We start from the raw sequence: 20,037 nt of genomic DNA on the forward strand, positions 1-20,037 counted from the left end.
AGAGATGATGGACTCTGAAAAACAAACTGAGGGTTCTAGAGGGGAGGGGGGTGGGAGGATGGGTTAGCCTGGTGGTGGGTATTGAGGAGGGCACATTCTGCATGGAGCACTGGGTGTTATGCACAAACAATGAATCATGGAACACTACATCTAAAACTAATGATGTAATGTATGGGGATTAACATAAGAATAAAAAAATAAAAAGATAAAAAAAAAAAGTCCCAATGAATTTAAAAGAATCCAAATCATAAGGAGTAAATTCTCTAACCATAAAATAATGAAAAACTGGTATCTAGGATAACCTCAAATATTAAATAACCCACTTCAAAATAATTATGACTCAAAAATGAAACAATAAAAGTGAGCAAATACTGTGAAGTACATGAAGAACATAGTGTGTAGCAGGAAACTTATGCCTTTATGTACTTCTATTAGAAAAGAAGATCTAAAATCAGTAAAGTTCATCTTAAAAATTGCTAGAAAGCAAAGATCAAAGTAAACCTGAGCCAAGGAGAAGTGAATAATAAACAAATTAACAAAATAGAAAAAAAGACAATAAAGAAAAATGATAAAAATTTAAAATCTAATTACAGTGATTAAGAAAAAGAGAACAAAAATCACCAATATAAATAATGAAAAAGGAGTTATTACCAAAGATCCTTTGAACATTAAAAAGGATTAGAGAATATTATGCATTACTTTATGCCAAATTATTTGACAATTTAGATGACATGGATAAATTTCTTGAAAAGCATAAAGAATCAAAATTGAAACAAGAGGAGACAATATCTGAGCAGCCCTGTATCTACTGAATAAATCTATTATTTAAAGATTTTATTTATTTGAGAGAGAGAGAACACACACAAGCACAGGGAGGGCCAGAAGGAGAAGTGGACTCCCTGCAGAGCAGGGAGCCTGATGTGGGACTTGATCCCAGGATCCCAGGATCATAAACCGAACCAAAGGCAGATGCCTAACTGACTGAGCCTCCCTGGCACCCCTAAATAACTCTGTTTTTTAAAACCTTCCCCCAAAGATTCCAGGCCTACATGGCCGATGAAGTCTGTCCACCATTAGGAATGAAATAACACAAATCCCACATCAACATATTTTTGCATAAAGAGGGATTACTGCTTAATTCATTTTATGATATTAGTATAACCCTAATAGCAAAATCTAACAAAGGCATTAGAAAACATTACACACCAATCTCTATCATAAATTTAGGTGCAAAAGTCCTTAACAAAAATATTAGCAAGTCAAATTGGACAATACATTTTTTCAAAAGATATGAGATCATGACCAAGTAGAGTTTATCTCATGAATGAGAGGTTAGCTGAACATTTGAAAATCAATGGAATTCACCATATTAACAGAATGAAGGATAATACATCATTTCAATGTATCCAGAAAGAGCATTAGAAAAAATTTCAACACCCTTTCATGACAAAAAGTCTCTGCAAACTAGGAGTTGCAGAGACTGCTTTCAAACAAATAACAGGGCCATCAATGAGTCAACAACATACTTAATGGTAAAAGATGGGAGTTGTTTTCCCTTGAGATCAGGAACAAGGCAAATCTGCTAAACAACACGAAAAAACAACTTGAAATGGATCAAGACCTCAATGTAAAATGTAAAACTATAAAACTTCTAGAAAAAGCAGAATGTCTTTATGGTCCTGAGATAAAGGATTTTTAGAGCACCAGAAGCACAAAACATGAAATGATAAATCAGACTTTGTCAAAATTAAAAACTGCTGGTTTTTGAAAAACACCATTAAAAAAATAAAAAGGTGGGATGCCTGGGTGGCTCAGTCGGTTAAGCAACCAACTCTTGATTTTGGCTCAGGTCATGATCTCAGGATCTGTGCCAGGTGCAGAGCCTGCTTAAGATTCTCTCTCTCCCTCTGCCCCTCCCCCACCTTGTGCGCACAGTCTAAAAAAAAAAAAAAGGCCAATCCACAGACTGAGAAGAATATATGAATAATACATTTATCACATAAGGGACACATATCCAGAATATATAATGAATTCTCAAACTCAGTGAGACAATGCAATTTTTAAAAATGGACAAAATATTTGAATAAGCACTTCACCAAAGGAGATGCATAAATGAGTGGGTCCACGAAATGATGCTCAACATCATTAGTCATTAATTAAATGCAAATTGAAGTACAATGAGATACCACTACACACATATAGGCATACCTTGTTTTATTGTGCTTCGCAGATACTGTTTCTCATTGTTTTGTTTTTAAAACAAATTGAAGGTTTGTGGCAAATCTCTCAGAGCCATTTTTCCAACAGCATTTGCTCATTTGTGTCTCTATGTCACATTTTGGTAATTTTTGTGATATTTCCAACTTTTTCATTATTATATTTGTTATGGTGATCTGTGATCAGTGACCTTTGATGTTACTATCGTAGTTGTTTTGGGGTGCCATGAACTGCACCCACATAAGATAGTGACCTTAATCAACAAATGTGTGTGTTCGACTGCTCCACTGACCGGCCATTTCCCCGATCTCCCCCCCTTTCCTCAGGCCTCCCCATTCCCTGAGACACAACAATATTGAAATTAGGACAATTCATAACCCTACAATGGCTTCTAAGTGTTCAAGTGAAAGGAAGAGTCCCACCTTCTCACTTTAAATCAAAAGCTAGACGTGATTAAGCTTAGTGAGGAAGGCATGTGGAAAGCTGAAATTGGCTGAAAGCTCTCGCACGAGTCAAGTTGTGAATGCAAAGAAAAATTCTTGGAGTAAATTAAAAAGTGCTACTCCAGTGAATACACGAATGGTAAGAAAGTGAAACAGCCGTATTATTGCTATGGAGAAAGTATGCGTGGTCTGGAGAGAAGATTAAACCAGCCATGACATTCTCCTAAGCCCAGGCCTGATCCAGAGTAAGGCCCTGACTCTCTTCAGTTCTATGAAGGCCAAGAGAGATGAGGAAGCTGCAGAAGAAAAGTTGGAAGCTAGCAGAGGTTGGTTCATGAGGTTTAAGGAAAGAAGCTGTCTCCATAACAGAATAGTGCAAGATGAGGCAGCAAATGCTGATGTAGAAGCTAGAGCAAGTTAGCCAGAAGATCTAGCTAAGATCGTTAATGAAGGTGGCTACACTAAGTAGATTTTCACTTAAATGAAATAGACTTCTATTGGAAGAAGATGCCATCTAGGACTTTCATAGCTAGAGAAAAGTCAATGCCTCGCTTCAAGCTTCAAAGGACAGTCTGGCTTGTTAGGGGCGAATGTAGCTGATGACTTTAAGGTGAAGCCAGTGCTCATTGACTGTTTTGAAAATCGCAGTGCCCTTAAGAATTAACTGAATCTACTCTGCCTGTGCTCTATAAATGGAACAACAAAGCCAGGATGACAGCACATCTATTTACAACATGGCTTACTGGATATTTTAAGCCCACTGTTCAAACCTAGTGCTCAGAAAGATTCCTTTTAAAATAGGACTGCTCAGCAATGTCCACAATAGCCAAACTATGGAAAGAGCCAAGGTGTCCATCGACAGATGAATGGATAAAGAAGACGTCATATATATATACAATGGAATATTATGCAGCCATCAAAGGAATGAGATCTTGCCATTTGCAATGACGTGGATGGAACTGGAGGGTGTTATGCTGAGAGAAATAAGTCAATCAGAGAAAGACATGTATCATATGACCTCACTGATATGAGGAATTCTTAATCTCAGGAAACAAACTGAGGGTTGCTGGAGTGGTGGGGGGTGGGAGGGATGGGGTGACTGGGTGATAGACATTGGGGAGGGTATGTGCTATGGTGAGCGCTGTGAACTGTGTAAGACTGTTGAATCCAGACCTGGACCTCTGAAACAAATAATACATTGTATGTTAAAAAAAAAAAAAGATAGTAGGAAGAGAAAAATGAAGGGGGGGAAATTGGAGGGGGAGACGAACAATGAAAGACTATGGACTCTGAGAAACAAACTGAGGGTTCTAGAGGGGAGAGGGTGGGGGGATGGGTTGGCCTGGTGATGGGTATTAAAAAGGGCATGTATTGAATGGAGCACTGGGTGTTATACGCAAACAATGAATCATGGAACACTACATCAAAAACTAATGATGTAAGTATGGTGATTAACATAATAAAATGTAAAAAATAAATAAAATAAAATAAAATAAAATAGGACTGCTCATTGACAATGCACCATGTCACCCAAGAGCTCTGATGGAGATGTACAACAAGATTAAGGTTATTTTCATGCCTGCTAACACAACAACCATTCTGTAGTCCATGGATCAAGGAATAAATGTGACTTTCAATTCTTATTTAAGAAATACATTTTTGTAAGGCTATGGCTACCATAGACAGTGATTCCTCTGATGGCTTTGGGCAAAGTAAATTGAAAACTGAGTTATGGAAAGAAAATTTTCTTTTGGAAAAGATTTACCATTCTAGATGCCAGTAAGAACATTTATGATTCATGGGAAGAGGTCAAAGTATCAACACTAACAGTTTGGAAGAAGCTGATTCCAACCCTCATGGATGACTTGGGGGGTTCAAGACTTGAGTGGAGGAAGTCACTGCAGATGTGGTGGAAACAGCACAAAAATTAGAATTAGAAGTGGAGCCTGAAGATGTGACTGAATTACTGCCATTTTGTGATAAAATTTTAATGGATGAGGAGATGCTTCTTATAGATGAGCAAAGAAAGTGGTTTCTTGAGATGGTGAAGAATCTGTGAAGATTGTTGAAATGACAAAAAAATATTTAGAATATTACCTAAACCGAGCTGATAAAGAAGCACAATGTTTGAGAGGATTGAGTAAAATGCTATCAAACAGAACTGCATGGTACAGAGAAATAGTTCATGAATGGAAGAGTCTATTGATGCACCAAACCTCACTGTTGTCTTATTTTATGAAGTTTCCATAGCCACCCTCACCTTCAGCAACCACCACCCTGGTCAGTCAGCAGCCAGCCACCTCAAGACAAGACCCTCCCCCAGCAAAAATATTACTCACTGAAAGCTCAGATGATGGTTAGCATTGTTTAACAATAAAGTATTTTAAAATTAAGGAATGTACATTGTTTATTCAGACATAATGCTATTGCACACTTAAGAGACTACTGGGAAAACAAAAAATTCATTTGAGCTGCTTCATTGCAGTATTTACTTTATTGTGGTGGTCTGGAACTGAACCCGTAATATCCCTGAGATAGGGCTGTATCACACAGAGAAAAATTTAAAAGGCTGGCTATACCAACTGTTGGCAAAGCTGCAAAAAACTAGATCTTGCATACACTGCTACTGGGCTGGAAAATGGTATAACCATTTTGGGAAATGGTTTGTGTAGGTTCTTAAAAAATTAAATATGATCCAGCCATTCTATTACTCCATATTTATCCAACAGAAACAAAAACATATGTTCATCAGAATATTTAGCTTATAGGTTTATCTGTAATAACAAAAAATGGGGGTAACCCAAGTATCCATCAACAGGTAAATGGATGGATAAATAAATTATAGAATTTCTATACAGTGGAATACCACTGAGTGATGAAAAAGGATGAATTGTTGATTTATGAAATGACCTCGGTGAATCTCAAACTCATGCTGGGTGAAATAAGCCAAGCAAAAAGAATCTGGGAACATATTGTATAATTTTATTTATATAAAGTGCTAGATGATTCAAACTAATCTATAGTTTCAGAGTATAGATTCATGGTTGCCCAAAGCCAGAGGTAGAAGGATGGATTACAAAACGCATGGGGAAATTTTTTGAAGAGATGGAAATGTTCATTATGTTGATTGTGGTGATGATTTCATGTGTGTCTATGTATATTAAAATTGATCTAATTGTACATTTTAAATATGTGCAGCTTATTTATTTCAATTATATCTTAGTAGTATAGAAAAGGAAAACTGAGGGAAGTGGGAAAAAGTACCTCAATACAAAAAGGAATGGATTTATAAAACCCGATTAATTTAAATTATATCTAAAATTTTAATGGACTTTTAGTTACCAAGTATATTTTAACACAACATTCAGATCTCTTGAAACAGTTTTTCATATTTCTGATCTTAAAGCACCAGGAAGTTATGCTATTTTTTTATGAGGTGATACACCCTCTGCAGGAATAGCATGAAATACTAATAAATTTAATTCTATCATAAAAGCTAAGAATGAATTTCACAATAGAAATAAACTCTATCATGTGCATATAACATAATATGCATCCAAGAGTTTAAAAGCTATTAAAATTAGTATGATGCCCTGCTTTCGAATTTAGGGTTAATATTCATTTATTACTTCAACAGCTTCGTTTTGTTTACTGGTGTTCGTTTGGCAAATAGTTAGCTTCATAAAAATGTATTGGTGAAAATCAAAACTGAGAATTTTATGTGCATTAACTGGTCTCTGGCGAACTGAGAAAAGGTTTCCTTTCTTCAACTGTAATGGCAGGACACTGCAAATGTAGCCCACACAGTTTTAAGGATCACGGCCCTGACATACGGAGTCCCCTAGGGAGGGCTAAAAGTAGAACTACATCGAGCGAACAAGACATTTATGACACTACTAAACTCATTTAAAAGTGGACATATCTACAGTCAGAGTGTTTGCTTATCACAAGCACCCCAAATTAACCAAGCCTGATGTAACTTTACCACTGAAGAATTCTTGTGTTTATTGCACTGAGGGACCACAGAAATCTCACAAACTCATTCACAGTGAGGAATCCTGAATAAGGGATCTGGAAATTCTCCAGGGAACTCAAAGGGAAAGATGGACTTACTAACCACAATGCAGGCCACTACCTCACTATAGTTCACTGTCTGAGTACCCACTATGTTTACAGTGTAAGACAAACCTCAAACAAATATGAGACAAACTCCAACTCTATCCTCTTCCCCTGCTTCCAACAAAATTCCCAAGTAATGGCCATGGTGAGATAAGAAAAAAAAATTTTTTTAATTGGTGCCCTAATTTTTATATATATATTTTAGAAATCCCAACTGGGGTCTTCTATGGACAAAGAAGTGTTACCGAACACGAGTTCCTTGAAACCTATGAAATCATATAACTGTGATATATGCCTTCATGAGAAACCACAAAGTGATTAACAAGTGTGGCTGACTGTGAGTGCCCAAATTACAGACTAGAAAGACTTTGGAATCAATTCATCAAGTCTTTGACATCTACTGCAATACTTTTTTTTTTAATATCACTTTTTAAAAATTTTATTTTATTATGTTATGTTAATCACCATACATTACATCATTAGTTTTTGATGTAGTGTTCCAGGATTCATTGTTTGCGTATAACACCCACCACTTCTCCATGCAGTACGTGCCCTCTTTAATACCCATCACCAGGCTAACCCATTCTCCCACCCCCCTCCCCTCTAGAACCCTCAGTTTGTTTCTCAGAGTCCATAGCCTCTCATGGTTCGTCTCCCCCTCCGATTTCCCCCCCTTCATTTTTCCCTTTCTACTATTTTCTTCTTCTTTTTTTTAACCTATAATGTATTATTTGTTTCAGAGGTACAGGTCTGTGATTCATCAGTCTTACACAATTCACAGCACTCACATAGATCAATGCAACACTTTTTGTTAACTACTTTAATTTACTGAGACAGCCTTTTGAAAGACTGGTTACATTAATAGTCATTTAAATTTGTTGATGATAATGACTTAAATGCCTTAAAACAGTGTTGACGCTGCTCATCGAGGATGAAATTTGCCACAAAGAAGCAAACCAGCAGAAAACGGGCCCCGGCCACCACCTTCCTTAAAAGCAACTTGGAATGTTTAACGTGGCAACATAGATATTTTGTAAAGATCATATAATTTGTTCTGCCATTTTAGCCCGAGAGCGACAGTATTTACCTCATTTAGCATCCCTTTAATTTTTTAAAATTGCAATAATTATAGATTCACAATAAGTTGCAAAAACAGCTTAGAGAAGGCCCCATGTGACTATCACTCAGTTTTCTCCAATAAAGGAAGGTGTTCATCTTCCATAACTGTAGTGCAGTCGAGACCAGCAAATCGACATCAGCAAACCACAGTGAACTAAAGTACCAAGTATTTCTTTTTAACATTCAAAACCCTGAAGTATGATACACAGAAAAGTTCACACATAAGCGTAATGAGTTTTCACAGATCAAAAACACCCGGGTAAGCAGCACTCCACCACGAAACGGAACATCTCCAGCACTCCAGAACCACCCTTCCAACCCACCTTCCTCACGATTTCTAAGAGCACCTCAGCACTGCTTTTATTGTATTTGTAAACATGGAGTCATACTGCATATTCTCTCTCGTGTCTGCCTCCTCTCGCTGAACATGTTTGGGGAATTCATTCATATTGCTGCACTGTAGTAGCAAATTGTGCATTGCGTCTTCCGTTGTGTGAATATACCATCACGTACCTATCCAGTCTACTGCTGCTGGGCATTTGGGTCATTTCCAGTTTGGGGCTCTTGTGAATAACGTTTCTAAGACTATCTGAGTGCATGTTGTGTGCATCTCTGTTGGCTGCGTACTAAGTGGGATCGAGGGGTCATGGGGTAGATGCTCACTCAGCCTTAGTAGATACTGCCACTTAGTTTTCCAGAGTGGGTGAAATTAATTTACACTTCCACCAGCGATGTGTGAGAGTTTCATTGCTCCACATCATTTTCAAAAACTTACCCATTCTGGTGGAGATTTAGTGCATTTTGGGGAAAGATTTATAGTTAAACATCGAACAGAATACTGGTGGAATAATCAAAGCAATAATTTTTCTCTAGATAATCAAGACTCTACCTGGAGAAAACAATCTAAAATTCCAACACTGGTCTTAAAATATATTCTTCTGTAATTAATGAAATCATCCTGAGTTGATGCTATGGCTGTTATCTTCCCAAAATGTCCAGTGTTATGAGTCGCTTGGGATATATAAAATAGATTTTCTGGATATTGTCAATTTCTATAACAACCTCAGAGACAGATATTATCTGAAGTGTTGGACAGATTGAGGCCCAAGTACATTGCCCGAGGTCCTTGAGTAACACCAAAACTACCATAAAGGGTATGTTTCAGAGACAGCCTTATTGGTATTTATCATCTTCCAAATAAATTGATGTTTATTACTAACTATGCGACAATAAAGAGCATCTGTAGTTGGAAAAGACTGTGTAGTGCTGTATAGGAGGAAGGACATGAAAAGTGGAAGCATGGTGCATGCAACTGCGACGAGTACAACTCTGAGTAAGTCCCATAGCCTTTCTCTTCCCTCCTCTGTGGCAGGCAGATGTCGCCCAGTGGTTGGGACGATGAAATAAATTAAGACAAAGGAGATGAATACATAGTAGGAAATTGATACATGCATTTTTTTCCCTTTGTAATCCGTTTTTCCACCCTCCAGGTGCTTTGTAACTACTCCCCTGTAAGACTGACAATTGTTTTGTAAAATTCTCGAATTACCCATATATTGCAAGCCAGCTTTTGCAAGAGAAGTGAATAATTAAAGTTAAAGAAAAAAAACACAGTTTAATTCCACATTTCCACATTTTTCCTTTCCTTTCATCTCTGTTGGTGGAAACCAAGGGCCCTGTAACGTATGGCTGAACATGATTATGAACAATAATTTGGAAAAATGCAGTAACAAGGAGTAACTTGAGGTAATAGAAAACTATAACTTTAAAATAAAGTTGAAGTCTTCTAAAACTAGAGAACACTGCTCAGGGCCATATACAAACAGTTGTGTGTTTTGTGTTGTTTTTAATAGGACCAAAACCACTTGAAAAAGCCAACATTTCAATTTTAGCCTTTTAGACGGCTTTCTAACATCAACATATTAAGTAGTCAAGTGGCATTTATTCTGGAGATCAAAATGCTTCCAGCATCACATTTCACTTGTAAGAAAGCCTATGAAAACCTCTTTTATAAAAATAGATCTAATTCTGTATACTGAAAAGAAGCCCACCGTATTTGGATTATATGGCCATGAAAGGCCCATTTAACACCATCTGCCAATTACTACATATAAAAAGTAATTAAGAAAGGCTTCTATTAGAAGAGGCCTCCTTCAGCTCTCTGTGGTTTGGTCCTTCTGATCTTAAACCTGGTGAAAATCTCTGGAAAACATTAGCACCTATTTTAGGAAGTAGGAGAGTCAGGCTTTTATCTAGGAGAAAATTTGTAAATACTAATTTAGTGTCACATGCGTATTAAAATTTACCATAAAAACTGAGAGTAGAGAAGCCGTGATTAACAAACGTCCCGCCAACAGTCTCTGCAGTCTGGGGCAACCCCTTCACTCCCATGCCTCAGTTTCCTCCACTGTAAAAAATGGAGAGTGTTGCTGCATACTTGCTAGGGCTGTTGTGGGGCCAGAGGCTGAACGCCTGGAACCGTGTCGGGCACCACCCATCTTTCATCAGTGCTGACCGATTGTTACCGGGGGTGCAGGGAACTTACGGGGCACTGTCACACCATAGTGTTGGGTGTCGCTGATGAGCAGCTTTCGTTTCAGTTCATTCAGACCTACTCCTACAGGACCTGAAAAACAAGAGAATATAAATGCGTTATACAACAAAACACCACATACACACGTCTGTAGTTCACCTGGATCCCTAAGACAGAGAACATGGACCCCACTTGGCATCCCAAGTAAAGAGTATCTCGAGTTAAGGTGTACCTAAGGAAAAGCTAGTTCGTTTGTTGCTTTTTTAATATCAAAATTTAAATCCCTGCCTTTCTATTAAAAAGATGAGAAATATTTATGTTTTCAGTGAAACACACTCAAGAGTATCTGACTATGTATTACCAAGTGATGGTATCTGGAAGAGCCTAAAAATGTACGTACGCCTGAAAAAGTAGAGTTCAGAGTCTGGGCACGAGTCATTTCAATTTCAAACATTTTTAGAGCTTAATAAAAGAACATCTTTGAACGTTAATTGTATTTTTGATCCAAATCTAATGATGTGTTTTAAATTTGCAAAATGATCCGCCACATGTACCTTGGTCAAGGTAACTCTCGTGACACTATGTTTTCAGTGGGTCCTTAAGCGTTTGAAAACTGGCACAAGCCTTAGGTGTTTAAAGCAGGCTGTGTATACAGATTAAACACCCACCATGGACAAGGCATACTGTAGATGCTGTAGCGAACAAAAGTGAACTCTGCCTTCAAAGAAACTAACTGGGTGGACAGAGTCACACAAAACGATTATGAGACTAGGGGCAACACAAAAAGCACTTCCAAGTAGGAGTCAGAAAACAAGTTAGAAGGTCAGAAGTCCCGAATGGCTAGCGTCTCTGCCGTCAGGGTCCACTTAATGGTGGTGCATGTGCTGGGCAGAAGGCAAGCTGCAGGCCCAGACTGCCCTGGGTTAGAGTCCCCTCTTCACTACTCCTTCTCCTGGTGATGCTGGGTGCCGGGGTCTGAATGGGTGCGCCCCCCACCTCCAATTCACATGTTGGAACCCCAGCGCCCAAGGTGGTAGAAGGTGGGGCTTTGCGCAGGTGCTTAGGTCATGAGGCTGGAGCCCTCGGGAAGGGATCGGTGCTCTTTTATAAAAAGAGATTCCACAGAGCTCCCTCCAGTTCCAGCACGTGAGGACACACCAGATGTGTGTGACCTGGCAGAGGGCCTTGCCCTGGCACCCTGACCACCAACTGCCCAGCCTCCAGGACTGTGAGAAGTCAATTCCCGTTGTGGACAGGCCACCCCGGCTGTGGTATGTCATCACAGCAGCCCGGGGGGACTACGTCACGGACAAAGTTAACATCTTTGAACCTCGATTAGACTTCATGCTAATTCGGAAAGTAATCACGCTCCCTCTCTTGGGAGGAATCCGTGAATCCAGGCATTCGTGTTCATTCCCTTGCCTACTTCCTGTTCTGGGCTTTGAGAAGAATAAGGTTTTATGCTGGACAATGAAGAACAGACAGGTGGACGGAGAAGAGAACAGTGGGCATCCCGGGTGGAGGGAAAAGTGTGAGTGAAGATGAAGGTTGGAGTTGGGAGGCTGTGCCTTCCTTGCTTTGCTGACACTTTTAGGGCCCCTCCCTTGCCCCCCCCCCCCCACTGCTGGTCACTCACTAATCTTTCCAGGAACTGCTGTCAAGTACCAATTCCCTGGGGCTCAGCTCTCCCTTTTTATAGTAAATACTCTGTAATATCCCATTTATGCCCTGAAATGGAATTCGGAGCCAATGTAACGCACTAGCCCTCCAAATTAATAAAATGCCCTCATTGTAATATATGAAAGACAAAAAAGTACTTATAATAAAATATGTATTTCAATATGTAAATGCTTGGACATGACTAGAAAACCTAATGATGTCAGATGTTTGTACCCACCTATAATATGGTTGGATTTAAGAGTAATAAGCTCAGGAACCATTCCATATGAGAAAGTACCTGAAAATGGAAGCCCAAAGGTGCTACCTGAAAATGGAAGCCCCAAAGGGGAGACTTTTTGGAATATGATAAGGGAAGGGGGAAACAGCCTCAGATGAAATAGAGAGAACAGGTCAAGACTATCAAAGTGAAGAAAATGATACTTTTGCAAATGACCCTCACTTTACATATAAGTATAGCATAAAGATATATGGGATGGGATAGTGCTTCATTGTCCCAGAAGGGAGACCTCTTATCTTGACACCCTACCCTATGCTGATCTGTTTGGTCCCTGAATGTTTACTACAAACAGAGGGCCTTGCCCTGGCACCCTGACCATACACTCTGCGAGAGTATGTGGGATGCAGGTCGGATCAGTGTTCCACAGAAATGGCACGTCTACATTCCTGGCCCCCTCAGCCATTCTGACTTTATAAAAATAGAGTAAATGCCCATATGCTTCCCAGGGGGCAGTGCCGCCCCTGTCGAGAGCCACTGTTCTGAGACATTAGCCCCTGGCTCTTGTCATCCTCTGCACCTCAATTCCTTCCATCCCCTTGGGTGAGCTCAGCATTCACATGAATATCCTTCAAAATGCCAGCCTCTAACCTCCCTGACTCCGAGTCTCGAACGACCTTCTTCTCTACTTTGCTTTGACCACTCACAGGGCTGACCTCGAGACTCTGCCATCACCAGCAGCTCTTTCACTACTGAAATATTAAATTCAAACTTTCCGATAGGACTTAGATCTCTGATCCCTTGAGATCTGTCATTCGGTTGTGCCTCCCACACCTACTGTCGCAAGGACCTCTAGTGCTTTCTCATTTCTTTCCTTCTTATCTAGCAGCCCTTCATGCCTTCACTTCCATGGGCCATCATGTCTCCTATTTTGCTAATACTCTCAAATCTCTTACACACTGTACTTCTATCACATTTGCCAAGGAAACCTCCAGTCTAAGATCAATCCCGCAGCCCCTCCCCACACCTAGACGCGTGCCGAAAACCCAGGCAGCCCTGGAGCAGTCCTGCCATACATTCCTACTCTCCACGAACAAACTAGACTTACACACTCTCTGGCAATTATTCCACGTTCTCCTATCTACTGTATTTCTCACATCCCCACGATGGTAACTGCAATGCTCCATTCCTCTGTAGCCACATGTGGGAGTCACCAGCTGGCTTACATACCCCCTACTGTCAAACAATTGCCAAAGGCTGTCAATTTTACCTCCTAAATAGCCTGCAGGTCTACCATCTTGATTGCCGCTGCTGCCACCCTAGTCCAGGGCGCCGCCATGTTCACCTCCTCCCCAGGACCAGCCTCCTCACCTCAGCTGCCCCACACCTGCTCAACAGCCACCTTAACCCCCCATCACCAGCAGCCAGAGGTCCTTCTAAGGAGCTATTCTGATCCTGTCACTCCCTTGCTTAACATTCTTGGAAATGTAGTTTCCAGAGGCCCTTCCGAAAAAGATTAAAATCTTCACACAGTTTACAAGGCTCCATGTGACCGGTCCCTGCCTCATCCTCTTGCCTCGAAGCATTTGCTCAAGTTCCCTCCTTCATCTGGAGCCCCAGCGAGTTCTGAAATGTCAGAGCTTGGCTCAAACAGATCTTCCTCAAGCAAGTCTGCAAGACTGTCCCGACCCTGTCGATCATGTTTCTCATTTTTAGGTTTTCAGAGCATCCTGTCTATCTTCCCAATACTTAAAAGTCGCAATTCAACAACTGGGTAATACATCGCTTCATGGCCTGTCTTTCCCACTAGACAGAGGCCCCATGAGGGCAAGAATCCTATTATGTCACTTACCATCCCCATAAAGCAAGCCCTCAATAAAAATCTGTGGAGTGAATGCAACTTCTAGTATCACCATCACCACCTCCAGCTCAGTAGAAGACCTCATCTACTCCAGAGAAAACAGAGTCCAACAAGTGGAAAGGTCTTTGAAGTCCTTTCTAGAAACTGTATCTAAACCCACCTAGACCATCATCTAGATACTTCTCTGCAGTCATACACTTTTACACCTTCTCTCAGAGATCGCTCTTCCTGAATCTTCCACCTCTTCCAGCTACCTCCTTTCTGTCAGCACTTACAACGAATAAATTCTCTCCTACCTTAAAACAACAACAAACTTCCCTTCACCTTAAGATGTCCCTCGGCCACTGCTCCCTCCTGTCTCTGCCCCTTCTCACCAGCATTTCACATTCTGCCTCCACTGCCTACAGAATCAAACAGAAATTCTCTGACAGGTTTATACAGATTGCACGTTGTGAGCTACCTCTGTGTCTCTGATTTTCATCCTTGCCACTCCTTCCCATGCCTTGCACACTCCAGCTACATGAGGTTCCCCTGCTTCTAGAAATGTGGCAGGTTCTCCTTTGTGTTTTTGGGGCCTCACCACATGCTGCCTGCTTTTGCAAGGACGCTCTTGTCCTCTTCATGTGTTTTTGGTTTTTTTTGTTTTATTTTTTGCTAAAGATTTATTTATTTATTTGAGAGAGCGAGAATGAGAGAGAGAGAGAGAGTACACGAGAGGGGGAAGGGTTAGAGGGAGAAGCAGGCTCCCCGCTGAGCAGGGAGCCCGATGCGGGACTCGATCCAGGGACTCCAGGATCATGACCTGAGCCGAAGGCAGTCGCTCAACCAACTGAGCCACCCAGGCACCCCTGTTTTTGTTTTGTTTTGAGAGAGAGAGAGAGAAAGAGAGAGAGAGAAAGAGAGAGAGAGATGCATTGGGGGGGGAGGGGCAGAAGGAGACAGAGGGAGAGGGAGAGTCTTTAAGCAGACTCCACACTGAGCACAGAGCCCAATAGGGGGCTCGACCTCAGGATCCTGAGATCACGACCTGAGTCGAAACCAAGAACTGGATGCTTAACTGACTGAGCCACCCAGGTGCCTCTACATGGGCTAGTTCTTCTCTGTTGTTTCAGCTTAGGCATACTTCAGGGAATCTGCCCTAACAACTTTAAATTTGGGTTTGGTACCAAGTTCATGCATTCCCTTTGCTCCCAATTCAAAGGACAAATCCCACTATACTGTAATTGTCGGTTTACCTGTCTCTCTCCTTTAACAGCCTGTGAGCTCTGTGAAAACAGGGGTGTCATCGACTTGTTCACCAGCTGGCAAACTGTAGGCACTCGTTAGTTTTATTCATTTCAATTATACTAAGTAATTATGCTGTTCTGGAGGTAAAACTATCTGCTGAATGAACCAAAGGAATGGGAGCGAAATGTATGCAACAGCATCTGCATCTAGAATGCCTGGATATGATAGTGAGGGAATGTGCTCATGGTCCCCAAGAGGAGCTGGTAGAGCTTACGTCTGCACTTGGCTCTCTGGATCTTAAAATACAGAGAAGAAGGGGGAAGGTGATGATTCGGCTGTGGACCAGCAAGTTTCAGGGAAGGGAATCCGTCTATCTCATCTCAGCCAGGACTGTGGTGTGACAAAGAGGACAGGGCGAGGGTGCCCTTGTCGTGCAGGCACGGCAAGGCAGAGCCCGGGATGGTGAGGAGAAATGAGATCTCGGAGAGAGAGGAGGAAAGTGATAAGAGTATTGACTGATAGCGAAATGCCAGGCGCCATTTGGGGTGTATGTATCTGATCTACTCTGAAGGTACCCAAAATATTTAAAGTGCTAAAACGTACTCTTTAATAGAAAACGAAAAAGAAAAACAAGGTGTATTACAAATGGAGCTGTGTTCTCTGTATAGATGATGCAAACTCAGTTATATACGCTCCAAGAAAAAGAGGTGAATAAAACACTCAACTTAAAGAGCGTGGGCGGGCCTGCCATGCCCACCCCCAGCCCCAGCACCCAGGACTAAAAGGGTGACATGAATATACTGTTTCTTCGGCAGGTCTCGGCTCTGGAGTGCTTCCCAGAGTGTGAGATACTTTGTTGAGTGAGAGCCTAGTTTTTTTTTGTTTTCTTTTTTCTTTCTTCTACTACCCATGCCAAAAAACACAATGATTTATTTTAACTCTGGAGGAAAAAACTAGTTGTGTTTGAATTAGGGGGGGGAAGTATGCTGTCTCTAATAGGATACCCTGACGTTTTGACTGTATTCAATTTTACCCCTTTATATAATCTCTTTGTAGTGAGCTTGCTTCACTGCACACTCATGGAGTATGCCAAGAATGTTCAGTGGCAAAAGATTTTTTTTGAAACATTTTCCCTAGATTTGAGGTCATCATCTTCAAAGGTGGGAGTTTCCTTATAAAAATGGTTAAAGTAGGGATACGGCTTCCATCACTCTTACTACAAAATTGTCCTGAGGGCCTCCAAACAGCATTTTCCCTGCCAAGCTCTTGGATCAATTCTGTCATCCACACTGCTGAAGTTCTAGAATTTTTCTTTTTAGATCTTAACCTTAAGATCACCACTTAAGCTCCACACCCCTGATCCCCCATGGCTAGGGGTAAGTTCACAGCACTTTCGGTTGGCTGATTTAGGATACAATATTTATTTACACTGCAGGCCACTTTAGGGATGCAGACTAAGTTAGGTTCACTGTGCAATGGGACAGACTCATTTCCCCTTCGATATAGCAACTGTTACTGCAATTGGTGAAATACACATACACATATGTATATAAATTGGTTACCCTATAGTTTGTTTTCAGGTATGCTTGTTAATGTTTAAAGAGAAAGAATATAATCTAAATAGCACATATTTAAATAACAGACAATAGGCTTTGGAAAAAGAATAATTATGATGATGACACACTGAGGTTTCTTTGTGGCAGGCATGTTACACGGTTAACATACACCATTACTAATCCTCTAAGGTATTACCATCCTCATCTTGCAGACGAGAAAACGGACGATGAGAGGCGAAGGAATTTTCCTAAATGCAATTTTCCTAAGGTCTGGAGTGTGCCTCAACTGGTGTTCAACAGCCTTGTCTGACTCAAAAGGTCTGTATTCTTTCCATCCTGCCTATCATCTTATCAAAAGAATGTCCATAAAATACAAACTCAGGTAGCCAGTTATCCACTGTCTGATTATGCCTGTGACTCGTAGCTTCAGTCTTTCACCCGGTTTCCAAGCTGCCCCGCACCTTGGATAGTGATGACTATCTGTGCTCGTGGATTACACAGAGACCCCAGCTACAAAAAGTCAGATCTGGGGATCTCAAAACTCATTCTGTGTAGAACCTTGGAAAAGTCTGTATGAAACTTATCGAAGACAATGTATGCTAGGCCGTGTGTCAGCATTCTAGATTTAGGACGAAGGAAATAAAATACAATGATGATGGGTAAGTAAAAGCCAAAAAAAAGCACCTTAAAAATCATTTTGGAATTCATTAATTTGGAATCCAGGCAGTGAGCTAAAACTGATGTTTTTCTAGCTCGAAAATAACATAGAAGAGTGTTTCTATTCAAACCAAAACATGTAAATAAGTATCCGTTTCATTTTTTTTAATTCCATAAGAATTTACAAAATCAACTGTGTGTGCAAATACAAGAAAGAATAAAGCCATTAATTAGTTGATGTTCTTATAAAAACTGTACCAATTAGATAATTAAGATAATTAGGAAGGCATATTGTTTTTATTACTTTTGTACATTTAATTAGTAACTCCTTCCTGAAAGTAGGCAAATGTGTTGTGTGTGATTTTATATGAAGGTTCATTCATTTCAGCCAAAGAAATACAGCCCATTTAGGGTGTCAATAATGATGCTGTTAAAGTTTCTGTTTAAAACTTTCCATTTAAGGAAATGCTTGTGTTAAACTAAAAGCAAAAATGCCTTTATTTCTACCTTAAAAAGATTTTTAAAAAAATCCATATGCAAATTCTCAGCCTTTGTTTATGTACAGAGGAGAATTTACACATATACAACGCCTTTGCCCCAAATGACCTCCACCTCTGTTGACATTATTGACCCATTATCCATGTAGTTCTAAGACGCTGAATGTTTTCACTGTTTTATTTTCAGATTTTCTTCTTTTTAATCCACGGATGCGTATAAGGGTTTAGAATTTGTAATAAATCTTTATGGATGGAAAACAAGAAATGTGTTTCTACTAGAATGTAAGCATAATACACTTGTAAAATTAATTCATAGTTGATGCACAGAAGTTTTTCATGCTGTAGACATGGCCCCCCAAAAGATCTACCTTCTGAATCTGAAACAGACATATACAATTTAAAATCAAAAAAAGCTAAATGAGTGGAGAAAGCATGGAGGAAATAAAACCAGTGCCCACAGTGGCACTCTGAAACTGTAGGTACACTGAAAGAAGGCTCTAAAATATGGGTATGGTGTTCTCATGCTAAAAAAAAAAAAAATTATGGACATACTCTGTGGTATTGTACTTAAAGAAAACTTCAACCATCTACTTATTTATATGTTAGTGCAGACCCTGACTGAATACCTACTAGAACAATAATGTATTACTACTGTGAAGATGATTTAATTGAAATCTATGAAATGTGATAACATTTTATTTAATTTTTTTGAGAAAGAGAGAATACATGAGCAGGGGAGAAGGGCAGAGGGAGGAGAGAATCTTAAGCAGGCTCCATGCCCAGCATAGAGCCCGATGTGGGGCTCAATCTTGGAACCCTGAGATACATGACCTGAGCTGAAATCAAGAGTTGGACACTTAACTGACCGAGCCACCCAGGTGCCCCTGAAATGTAAAATATATTTTTTTAAAAAGACACTCACGTAGTGTACAAAAAAATGACAATAAAGTAAGTTTTATTTGTAAATGTCCAGCGTAGCATTTAGTTATAGTTTTTGTTAAGGTTGATGAGCATCAAAATGAATTTAATAATGTAAATATAGATGAGTGGTACCTTACACATGAAAGGACAATCGTGCTGAAGTGTTACTCATTTGTTAGGAAAGAAACTTCTCAGAAAGAGGTAGACACAGGTAGAGGAGATTGGCCGAATTAGTCTTAACACAAGATGTACTCATGTGACAGAACGCATTTAATAAAATCCATTCTTGTTTGGATTTCTGTGCAGTATTAAACAATATACTGGAGAGAAATCTGTTGCTCTGATCAAGTACTATCTGCTTTTGCTCATGATCTTTGTACATCCTGACACAGACATAAAAATGGCATATTGTGTGAAAGCTCCTCGCATGGATGCGGTTTTTAACTATGTGGTTTAACTATGTGTTTACCTCCAGTGGACCTGCCCTGCTTAACATGAAAATTCTTCCACATTTTCCCCCAGACACTTTTATAGTATTGGCCAGACTTGTTCCTCTTACTATCCAGAGAAAAATAGCAAAATTGCTGGAGTCTGCACTCAGTATCCAAACGACTTTTGTTACCTGAAAAAACACACTTACTCATTTGATTTATTACAAGAAAAATCAAATGAAATCTCTAGGTATCCTTCAGCTCAGATATGTGATAAAGAGCCTACTTATCCTACTGTAGCACTACTATTTTTGTTGTTCTATAGGCATAAAATAGAAACTACCATGCTATTATATTTGACTCACAATGATCACAATAGTGGGTGGCTGCATTCTGTGCTGGCGAGTGATGAAGCTGTTTTATAAAACTAAATTTAAAGTTCAATCAAACTACATAGAAAATACAGCAACTTAGCAGTTCATAACAAGCCCTGCCAGAGGTTCAGGGCTTTTTTCCTCTGTTACACTTTCACAGTGGAAGAAAATCCCTATTAATGAAGCAT

The 20,037-nt window shown here is 40.0% G+C and overlaps 1 protein-coding gene across 2 annotated transcripts in view; it reads right to left on the reverse strand.

Moving 5' to 3' along the window:
• MPP7 (MAGUK p55 scaffold protein 7) overlaps positions 1 to 20,037 on the reverse strand; it is a 114,671-nt gene that overhangs the window by 10,931 nt on the left and 83,703 nt on the right. For both annotated transcript variants that reach the window (XR_014145507.1, XM_081820788.1), the window contains exon 9: positions 10,444 to 10,524. Coding sequence is in view for 1 of the 2 variants with exons in the window: in XM_081820788.1 (XP_081676914.1) it covers positions 10,444 to 10,524 (81 nt within the window). In the remaining variant the exon portion in view is untranslated. The remainder of the gene's footprint in view (positions 1 to 10,443; positions 10,525 to 20,037) is intronic.

This window comes from Leptonychotes weddellii, chromosome 5 (genome assembly GCF_054177405.1).
Source record: "Leptonychotes weddellii isolate Sample4059 chromosome 5, ASM5417740v2, whole genome shotgun sequence".
Taxonomy (NCBI): Eukaryota; Metazoa; Chordata; class Mammalia; order Carnivora; family Phocidae; genus Leptonychotes; species Leptonychotes weddellii.